General features: G+C 53.0%; 1 protein-coding gene across 1 annotated transcript; it reads left to right on the top strand.

Moving 5' to 3' along the window:
- The first annotated feature begins 3360 nt into the window (after positions 1–3360).
- On the top strand, positions 3361–6022 carry IZUMO1R (IZUMO1 receptor, JUNO). Its single transcript, XM_035009457.1, has 4 exons — positions 3361–4042; positions 4752–4962; positions 5418–5534; positions 5640–6022. Exons 1-4 carry the CDS (start codon positions 3902–3904, stop codon positions 6020–6022), a joined length of 852 nt encoding a protein of 283 aa, XP_034865348.1. The 5' UTR covers positions 3361–3901.
- Positions 6023–10932: the final 4910 nt, after the last annotated feature.

Below are 10932 nucleotides of genomic sequence, written 5' to 3'. Positions count from 1 at the left end.
TCATAATAAAATACGGGGAAATTTAGATCATTCTGGCTGCTTGGAGAACGTTCTAGCAAGGGACACAGGAGCCAGTGAGGAGGTGGTTGCAGTAATTGAGGCAAGAGGTAGTCATGGCCCCCGAAACTGGGGAGAAACAGGGAGAGAAGAATTTGAATTCCAGAGCCATTTCGGAAGTTACATCAACGGTTTGGTGAGGGAACGGCTGTGGAGGGAAGGCAGGCTAGGGATCAACAACAAACCTACCAATCAAGAGTTGAGCAAGGATGGCCACTAGATTTGGGGGCGAAAAGAAGGACTCATAAGACCCATGAAGAACTCTGAGTCACTGGTGTCCCCTTCAACTGGCCTCGGACTTCAGGTCCTCACCAGGAGACTCCTGGCACGAATGCTTTGCCTTCTCGGTCTGCTCTGGAACTCGTGGGGAACTCAGTGGGCTGTGGCAACTTGGCACCCCCCAAGCAGAGCAGGGGGGAGAGCCGGAGAGCGGCTACTTCCCTGCAGGGGCTGGGCTGCTCCCGCCCCCCGCCTCCAGCCCTCCCCTCAGCCCTCCCAGAGCCCCGCTGCAGCTCTGCTCTTGTCAATTTCAGTGCTCTGTTTCTCAGAACAAAAGTTCTTTGCGGTCAGCTGCTTCAAATGGCTTCTTCATCCTCAGCCAGCTTTAATTCATCAGCTTTCAGTTGCAAACCAGATTTCTCGGAGGACTCAATCACAGTAAAGCAAAAATGAGTTTTCCTCAGGGCTGCAAACTGCCTCTCGGCTGAAGCCTGATGGTTCTGGGAGAGGCAGCCTCAGGGGTCCCTCCCCGGGGTCCCTCCCTCCCCGGCGCCTGCGCAGATTATAACTTCAGCTCATTGCCTACAAGCCTGGCGCTGGAGACTGTTAGCAAGCCCCTCCTCGACCTTCTTCCCAAACGTCCTGTTTTCCATTTCCATAATTCTGGGCCTCAGTGCTGGAGGCTTCGCCCTGTCACGCCCAGGGCCTTGGGAGGCTTAGGCGCCTCGGGAGTGTTTGTGAGGACTTGAGCAGGGCGGGCAGGCCACATCCACGGGGTTGCGCCTGGCCACAGAAATGCAGTGACTGTTTGGCATCGGACCCTAAAAGGGGGACTCCCAACTCTGCTTAAGGACATGGGAGCCTGGGGGCGCCTGCGTGGCTCAGTCGGTTAAGCGGCTGCCTTCAGCTCAGGTCATGATCCCAGGGTCCTGGGATCGAGCCCCACTTCGGGCTCCCTGCTCAGCGGGAAGCCTGCTTTTCCCTCTGCCCCTGCTCCCACTCAGTCTCTCTCTCTCTCAAATAAATCTTTAAAAATTAAAGAAAAAAAAGACATGGGAGGCTGGGCCAATAATCATCACTGCTCCCAAATAAAGCTAGACACACATGCCTCCCAGCACACCGTCTGATTCTGGCCTTTGACTTTCTGAAAAACAGACCTCACTTGAGACCCAGACCGCATCTACCCCTTCAGTCTTGGAGGGAACCCACTCAGGTGGCCCTCAGGCATCAGATATGAAGCTCTGCCCCTCCCCCAGCTGAGCCTCAGGCTCCCCACAGTGAAATCGGGGAGGGCGCTCAGGCTGGGGGTCGTTTCTAGGGGTGAGTCAGACCATGGAGCGCAGGCTGGGTCCTTCGTGGCGCTCAGCCCGCCGCGGTGGTGATCACCGGGCGGAGAACTCCATTTTCCGGCGTGATGACTAACTCACGTCTGCACATCAGCTACGGAGCTGAGCAACCCAGAGTGGGCTTTGTGTGCTTCGAGTATAAAAATGCTCTTATTGTTCTAATTTCCTAGGTATTGGTAACACTTCAGTCACTTTGGCTGCTTGTCCCTCGGAGAGGGGACTTGTTTTAGGAAACAGACAAGGAGAGGGGCTCCTTTTCCAGCGTTTTCATCATCTTTGGGCCTCTCCCAAGAGTCCTGTTCGAGTGTCCCAGCCTCTCCTGGTTGAGAAGGACTTTCTTGTGCACATGATCACTGCCGAGGACACTTGCAGAATATTTCACGGGACAGGGGCCTCTGCATGCTCAGGGAGATCGTTTTGTGGGCTGTTGGGGGGACTGTTTTGGTTTTGTTGGTTTGGGCTTTGGTCACGCATTTAAATTCTTGGGTCTCCAAGGCCCTGCTTTATCTCTGGGTCACTGTGTCTGTTCCCCAGCAGGAACCTTAGCTCCTGTGCGCTGACAGAGGTCGCTGTCACTCGAGCCACCAGGTGGTGCATCCCAGGCGTCTTAGCCGAGGAAGGGGCAGGTGGAGAGGCCGGCAGACCGGGGCAGGGACCCAGAGACAAAGGCTTCACAGAATAAAGGAAAAGAATTAAAGCCAAAAGATTTACTTTGTGCCAGGCACGATGCCAAGTCCTTTCTGTGAATTTTCTTTCATTTCTTTCCCCCAGCCATCCCTGTTATGAAACAGCCCTTTATACTATAAAGAGGCCAACTTGGAGAGTGGGCCACGTTCTCCAGATCATCCAGCTGGCCCGGGGCAGAGCAAAGGCCAGAAGTCAGCCGCTGACCAGAGCTCAGGATCCTTCCCGCTCCGGGTCTCTGCTTCTCTGAGGAAGTGGAAGCCTCCAGCTCCAGCCACAGGAGGCCCCTCGACCTGGGTGAGATGGATGCCCTTGAACTGGCGCCACCTGGAGCTCTGTGCCCACACCTGGGCGGCTGGGGAGTGGAGGGGGCAATAAATGGGCAAGATGGCAGCCTCCCATCTCTGGAAGTGGGAGGGAGCGGCTCCTGCTTTGAAAGTAAGTATTCGGAAAGCACTAGAAGGGGCAGCATCTTTCCTCTGTTCCCCTGTTACAGCAGCTTCTTTAAAGATACCGGATGGCCGCAGCTGGGCCTGACACGGGAGCGGGGGCAGCTGCAGGTTTGGGCTTGAGGGTGAGCTTGGAACGTGAGGCCGGGGTCTCCATCCCCAGCACACTGGCCGCTCTAAACTCAGGTGAGGCCAGGGGTTTTCAGTTTCACTGCGATGGGCCACAGGGGCCTTCCTGCAAGGCCTGGGGACTATGGGAGCCAGGGGCTCCTGGGGGCGTGAAGGCTGAGGGAGCCCTGTTTCCCAAGGCGTTGGGCACTGGACACAGGGTGCTCTTCTGCCTTTCTTCTTTTTAGTCTCTCGTTCCCCTCCCTCGCATTACCAGTACTACCCAGAACTGAGTGGGAAACACAGCGCTCAACAAGCGGCAAGGGGAAAGCAAGCCAGGCTCCGCGCTCCCGCGCTAAGGAGCGGGCTGTGGGTGTGCAAGGCCGGCCCAGCTGACTCTGTGTGGGCACGCACCCCCTGGGCTCTGCGTCCCGCGGCTCGCGCTCGGAGGGTCGGAGCGTCGGAGATGGGTTGGGGCTGCTGGAAGCAGAGCTACTGCTCCCTGGGGAGGACCAGCTGCTTGGGGTGGAGGGCTGCATGGACGCAGTAGCTCCATCAGGGCTCCATCAGGGCTGGCCGTCGATGGCATAAGGATGCACCTGTCCCACCACCCCATCCCACCATGCCCTCTGCGCCCTGTAGAATCTGGTTATGGAGCATTTGCTCTGTTACTCATCCAGGATCAGTGCTCTGACTTCCAAGCCCACATGTCACGGGGTTGGAACGTCTGCCTCCCAGGGGGATGCGCCAGGATAAGTTCCCAGGCTGGAGCCATTCCACGCTGACCCTCCCTCACCTTAGGGCTGGTCTCTTCCCGGGAGTCCATTTTTGGGGGTGGGTGTCAGAATGCTAAGGTGTGTTCCACCTGCCCTGACATTTTATGATGCCACCTCCGATAGAGGTCCTACGAGCAGCCAGAGGGTCATGGTCACTTGAAAGAGCCCTGAAACCCATCCTCACTCCTTGGGATGGTGGAGGGCATGGAGTGCCTGTCCCATCTATCGCACAGGCAGGCGGGGCTCCTGTCTGCAGTCGGCCATGGAACGGTGGTGGCAGCTCCTGTTAGGGCTGTGGACAGTCACGCCGCCCACCTGGGCTGGGGACGAGCTGCTCAATGTCTGCATGAACACCAAACACCACAAGCAAGAGCCTGGCCCAGAAGACAAGCTCTACGAGGAGGTACGGAGGCCGGACCTTGCCTGGGGGTGGGAGTGAGGCTGCTTTGGCAGATCAGGGAAGGGACACAAATTCCATGACGGTTTCTGAGCCACCATCAACCCTGACTCATGTGGTTCCTTACATTGGCACTGAGGCCAAAGCCACTGGAGGGACACTGTGGCCTTTTGAGATCATAGCCATTGAGTGCCTCAAAGTTCCCATCTCTGAGCTGCCCAGCCTGGGGGAACAGGGGCAGATGGTGATCCCAGAGGCCCAGCCCTGGTTCAGCATAGATGCAAACAAGGTCCTCCTCCTCTAGCCTTCTTCCTACCAATAGGCACTGGGGAGACCTAGGATTTAGGCAACCCCTCCCCAAGCCCTAAAGGCAGTTGATGGGGGAGAGGGTGGGCGCGGGGGAGGCAGGGAGGGGTTGTGGAGCTGGCCTTTCCCTGTGAGCGCTTCTTAGTGCTCCACATCCCCCTGGGGTTCGTGGGGCTCCTCTGCCACCCCCCGGGAGCCGAGACCCTGCAAGTCCTGTTTCTAGAGGACTGCAGCAGCCTGTGATGGGGAGATCAGCATGCAGGGCCCTTTGGCTGGGGATTCTGACACATTCTCAGCATTTCTTCTGTATGAGTATGATCGGCTTGAAGCTATCCCACTTGCCCAGGTCCTCCTCGGTCTCCTGCATCTTAGCCAACCCCATGCCTTTTCCTTCTTCATCGGCCTTCAGTGCCTCCCCTGGCAAGACAACGCCTGCTGCACGGCAGGCACCAGCTGGGAAGCCCACCTAGACGTGTCCCTGCTCTACAACTTTAGCTTGCTCCACTGTGGGGTGATGATGCCAGGCTGCGAGAAGCACTTCCTCCAGGCCGTCTGCTTCTACGAGTGCTCCCCGAACCTGGGGCCTTGGATCCGGAAGGTCAGAAGGCTGGGCTGGGGAGGCGGGAGGCATGTCCACGCAGTGCCCTGTTACTAAGGGCCTGAGCCCTGCGATGCTGGCAGGAGCAGTCCGCGCTATCCCCCTACAGACAAGAGCAGAGTCAGAGGCCTACAGACAAGAGCAGAGTCAGAGGCCGGGTTGGGGAAAAGGTCAGAGAGGAAGCCACCTCGGGCCCTGCAGAACGGCGTAGCGGGCAAGAGATGAGGACTGTAGGGTGAGGGACTACTGCAATCCCGTTCTTCTGGATGCAGGAAGCGTGTAGCCTGGGCCAAACAATTGAGCCTCTGAGCCTCCTTGTTCTCCTGGGTAAAGCAATGCTTACAGACTCCATGAGAGAATCTATTCAGAGGGTACCTGGCCCAAGTACCCTCGTCGCTATTGACGACCTTCAAATGATTGCTATTAGCATTCTTGTCTCCTGCCATGCCTGTACCCAGATGGCCTCGGGCGGGCCAGGAGAGCGAATTCTGGATGCGCCCCTGTGCCAGGAGGACTGTGAGCAGTGGTGGGAAGACTGCCGTACGTCTTACACTTGCAAGTCCAACTGGCATGGCAGCTGGGACCACAGTGGGGGTGAGTGGTGCTCGGCAGGGACCCCACCTGGGGGCAAGCGCAAGCTCCCTCTGCTCCCCGAGGCAAAGGATGGGGAGGTAAGGGTGTGCCTCCATCCCCCCCCAGGGAAGAACCGCTGCCCTGCAAGGGCTGCCTGCCGCCCTTTCCCCCATTACTTTCCGACCCCGGCTGACCTGTGTGAGAAGATCTGGAGCCGCTCCTTCAAGGCGAGCCCCGAGCACCGGGGCAGCGGACAGTGCCTGCAGAAGTGGTTTGAGCCTGCTCAGTGCAACCCCAATGTGGCTGTGGCCCGCCTCTTTGCCAGCACGGCCCTGTCCTGGGAAGCCTCCTACACGCTCATGGCCTTCTCCCTGCTCCTGTCGTTCCTATCCCAAAGCCCCTTCTCCTCCCACCCACAGTCCTGGGCTCCCCCAGCTGTGGGTCAGGCTGGGCCACAGCAGCCCCCTTTCTTGGGTCCTTCAAATGGAGCAGCACGGGCTGGGGGGTAGGGGAGACACTGAGGCTGCAGATGCTGGTACCCGAGCCGTGAACATTCAGTTCAAGGCCTCCACCCCACCCCCCTCTGCTCTGTTCTGCCTTCCTCTGCCTGGAAGGCGGCCAGGGGCTGGGAGCGCCAACGTGACCTGCCCCCTTCCGCCTTTATGGCCGGTGGGACTCCGATGTGGGACTCCAGGCCCTTCTCATCCAGTGCGTGCCCACCTCCTTCCGTGGCAGAGCTGGTGGTCACAGCCCTGGCCTCCCTTCCCACGATGGTGCCTCCAATAAAACAGCAGTTGACTTTTCCCCTCTGTGTGACCCACTCTGTCCTAGCTCTATGGTCAGGGAATCAGGCTGCACAAAGAGGGAGCCAGTCCGCCGGCCGCACTGAAGTCTCGAAGTTGGTTGCCACTTTTAACTCATAACAATTAGCTTCTTCACATGTGCCAGGACCTCTCGTTACATCCTCACAACACCTCCTGGTGGGAAGACTTTCAACACCGCCTCCCCCCCTCCATAAGCGGTATGCCATACAGAAGACCCAAAGGCAGGGTAAGGACCACCCAGACCATCGGTTTTATTTTGGATACAAGATTGAAGCCCCTCAACTGCTTTAGGCATTTCCAGTTCTTTTTTTTTTTTTTTTTTTTGAGAGAGCACAAGCAGCGGCCGGTGGGGCGGGGGGATGGGCAGAAGGAGAGGGAGAAGCAGACTCCCCGCTGAGCAGGGAGCCTGATGCGGGGGTTTGATTCCCAAGACTCTGGGATCATGACCCAGGGCAGATGCTTAACGGACTGAGCCACCCAGGCGCCCCATTTCCTGTTCTTTTAACCCCAGAATCACAACACACAGCTCTGGAATTCTGGAAGCCAAACTCTAATCCGGTTTTACCACTTTCTATGTGACTTTTGGCAAGTCCATTGGCCTTCATTTAAGACTGTCTGTGCTTCCCTCTCCCCTCAGAGGAACAAGGGAGTTGGACTCCATGATTTTAACTTAAAAAAGAAAAAGGAAATAGGGATATAGTCTGTGCTTCTCAGGCAGTCCCACACCCTAAAGAACAAGACAGAAGTCAGAACTGAGCTCGAGAAGGGGCACTGGGGCAGCCTTCACATCCCTTCTGTAAGTAGACTGGGAGCCGACCCACCCACTCAGAACCTTCCAGAGCCTGAAGCCCAGCAGCTTCTCAGCATAGATGGTGCCGTCCCTACAACCTTTTCGTTGACAAAGAGGGTTTCTAATATGTCAGCACCTGAGGTAGTTGGCTTTTCCAACAGTTACTCATTCTCACCAGACATCAGTAAGCCTTGCTTATGATTAAACTCTATCTCCATTCCTCCCATGCTTACCCTGAATGTGCTCCTTCACTGAACAGATCCTGTCACAGGGAGGGCACTCGAGTTCTAAAACCAGTAAGGACAGACCTCCTAACTGAGGTGCTCAGAGTCTGGAGTAGGACACGGACACTAGCAGCGGAGACAAAGCACTTGGCTGGGAGGCTGCAAGAATAGGGACTGGGCTGGGGGTCCTCACAAAGGGAGTGATGCCTGAGTCCACTGAAGAAAGGTCTCTTCATTAGGCACACACACACAAAAAAAGTGCTAAACAAAAACCAGCCAGTCCAGGGCGCCTGGGTGGCTCAGTTGGTTAAGCGCCTGCCTTCGGCTCAGGTCATGATCCTGGAGTCCCGGGATCGAGTCCCGCATCGGGCTCCCTGCTCGGCGGGGAATCTGCTTCTCTCTCTGAACCTCCCTCCTCTCATGCTCTCTATCTCATTCTCTCTCTCAAATAAATAAATAAATAAATAAATAAATAAATAAATCTTTGAAAAAAAACAGCCAGTCCCTAAAGCATGAACTATCTGAAGCAGGAACTTCACCTGCTCTTAAGTGAATCATAAATTATGGCTTCAAAAATACATATAGGTAAAATTTCTTAAGAATTAAGGACTTGGAGGGTCTGAGGATATGTGTGTGGTAATAAAGCTGAGAGTTGAATGACTTTTAAAAAGTATTTTTAGGGGCCCCTGGGTGGCTCGGTCAGTTAAGCGACTGCCTTCAGCTCAGGTCATGATCTCAGGGTCGGATGGAGCCCAACATCAGGCTCCCTGCTCAGCAGGGAACCTTCTTCTCCCTCTCCCTCTGCTGCTCCTCCTACTTGTGCTCTCTCGCTCTCTCTCTGTCAAATAAATAAAAATAAAATCTTAAATATTTTTAGGTATTTTTACCTAAACATAATCAAAGTAAGGTTAAAATTGAGTTAGCCCAAACAAGACTAGTTCTGAGAGCTTTAGTGACTGCTACTCTTTATTGATCATTTACTCTGTGTCTGGGGCTCTGCTAAGCTCCTAACATGCATTAGCTGATCTGATCCTTCCAAAAGCTTTGAGAGTCACTCTTAAACACCCATCTTTCAAGTTAAGACAGACATATGTGGGTTTGAAACCAGGTAGGTCAGACTCCACAGTCCCAGCTCATGAGGCTTACACAGAACACCTTGGCAAGTGGAACTGGGGCAAATGTAAGGAGTGAAGGGAGAGGGGGCAGGCTTACAGCAAGTGATGGTCAGGAAAGAGAGACTAAGCTTTCTCCCTGTTTGTGGTTAGAGGAGTGACAGTTTTCAGTAGTGGAATAGAATTGTTTAGATTTGCAGTTAAATGATTTGTTTTAAGCAGAGAGATCCATGCATGTGACTATAACACATAGGTAAAATGACCTCTAGCACAGAATGACAGAGCCCCAGCCAGGCAGCCCCTTGATTCCAGAGGTACTCACTTTGAACCATTTCTGGATTTAGCTATGAAAAAGTTACAAAAGGTGGCTTATCTTTTCTGCCACATAGACTACCTTTTTGCTCTCTGTTCTGTTAGTTTCTTAACTTAATCTTCCAATCTTTTTAATTTTGGCAATCCACTTTTAATTTCCAGAAGATTTTACAACCTGCTGTTTTTGGTTTTATGGATGTAATACCTTCTCAAATCTCACTGAGGGGGCGCCTGGGTGGCTCAGTCAGTTAAGCGGCTGCCTTCGGCTCAGGTCATGATCCTGGGGTCCTGGGATTGAGCCCCACATCCGGCTCCCTGCTCAGCAGAGAGCCTGCTTCTCCCTCTCCCTCTGCCTGCCACTCTGCCTACTTGTGCTCTCTCTCTGTCAAATAAATAAATAAAATCTTTAAAAAAAAAAATCTCACTGAGAATCTAATTAGAATTTTTTAAAGCCTTTTTTTCTACAGGAGGGGAAGAATGAAGGGGGAAATCGGAGGGGGAAACGAACCATGAGAGACGATGGACTCTGAGAAACAAACTGAGGGTTCTAGAGGGGAGGGGGTGGGAGGATGCGTTACCCTGGTGATGGGTATTAAAGAGGGCACGTTCTGCATGGAGCACTGGGTGTTATACACAAACAATGAATCATGGAACACTACATCAAAAACTAATGATGTAATGTATGGTGACTAACATAACAATAAAAAATTTTTTTTAAAAAAGTCTTTTTTTCTAGTGTCTGAATGACCTATTTCTTCCAAGGGCAATCTGTTCTCTTTACCTTCATCTTCCCCTGTGTGCCGCTAGTTTTCTTTGTGTCTGGTTTCCTTGGCTGTGTATCCACATTTAAGAATGATGAGCTGGGTTGATTCTTCTAGCTAGCTGGTCCAGGTGTCCTGGGTTGTATCTGTGGCTCTTTCCTCTGACTAGCAAAGCTGAGGGGGAGTTTTGGGTATATGGGGGAAGGCTCGTGGGCTAGAAGGCTGCTCCTGAGTGTGGAAGTAAATGAGAACAAGCAAAGGCTATTTGGTCAGAGCTTCCTGTAACAAGGAAGTCAGCCACCATCACTTGAGTTTTGAAAGAGACTCAAAAGCAGGCAGAGAGAAAGCTTTGAAGTGGGAAGCTTCAGGTATGCCCTAATTGAGGCTGTTGGCATGGGGAAGCCATAGGCAGGCTAACTAGAAGACGGGCATCCTATGTGATTGATTAGAAATGTGTATTTGGCTTTCTCTGGTTGATCCTCAGTTGGAAGCAGGGATAAAAATTAGGGAAGCGGTCAGTCATTAATCAAGTCCTGGCTGTTTGGGGCCGATTGTTAAAGGGGTAATTGGATTCCTGGGCTTGTTGTTAAAATAGTGGTCTAATCTCTTGTAAATCTGGTTTAGATAGCAGGTTGGCTTTCTGGGCTGATTACTGCAGATAATGGATTAAAACTTTTTATATACACCCGGCCATCGTCCATTTGTACGTGCAGTATTGCGAGACCGAGTTGGCAGGAGCTATATGGACAGCAGACCCCTCAAATACTGGAATAAAGATGGTTCTCTTTGGGATGCCACACCATAAATTTCACCATACTTGAAACTTCAGCACTATCTAGGAATTGACTTTTTGGAGAAGAAACCATCTGGGGGTTAAAGTTGGGTTACCTGAGCTCCAGATTTGGGTAGAGGACATGGGAGTGAGCATGTATAGACTTCTCTCTGCCCCTCATGCCTGCCAGCACTGAGCCCAGAGCCTCTCAGAGGTTCTGCGTGGAAGATGAGCTCCTCCTTCCACTGCAGCTGCCTCTTCCACTTCTAGCCACCCCTGTTCCCTTTGGTGCACTTCCATATGCTATCTTCTAAATATTTATTGAAATCTCTTGTTCACTGGTAGTTTCCTTCACACTCTTTCGTAAAGGAACATTGAGAAACAAATATTTTAGTGAGATCCCAGTAATTCATTCTACCTTCTGTAACCAGAAACTGCAGGTTTAAAAAAAGATCTCGTTGTATAAAGAAAAGATTACAAGGGGCCCAAACTGGGGACAAAGAGGCTGAGGACAATGTGTAGGATGAAATGTACAGGAGGGGAATGACATAAGAAATGCAGATGGTAGGAACTAGGCATTAAGTTAGACTACAGGAGAGACAGTGAACCAGAACATGGCAGATT

The sequence above is a fragment of the Mirounga leonina genome, unplaced genomic scaffold, assembly GCF_011800145.1.
Source record: "Mirounga leonina isolate KUSES-001 unplaced genomic scaffold, KU_Mleo_1.0 Mir_153, whole genome shotgun sequence".
NCBI lineage: Eukaryota > Metazoa > Chordata > Mammalia > Carnivora > Phocidae > Mirounga > Mirounga leonina.
Note: the sequence above shows the minus strand (reverse complement) of the source record. Positions and strands in the feature narration are given on the sequence as shown.

Coding starts and splice junctions, on each gene's coding strand:
- IZUMO1R (XM_035009457.1), top strand. CDS start 3,902: ATGGAACGGTGGTGGCAGCTCCTGTTAGGGCTGTGGACAGTCACGCCG. Junction 4,043..4,751: donor AAGACAAGCTCTACGAGGAG/GTACGGAGGCCG, acceptor ATCGGCCTTCAG/TGCCTCCCCTGGCAAGACAA. Junction 5,535..5,639: donor CAGCTGGGACCACAGTGGGG/GTGAGTGGTGCT, acceptor ATCCCCCCCCAG/GGAAGAACCGCTGCCCTGCA.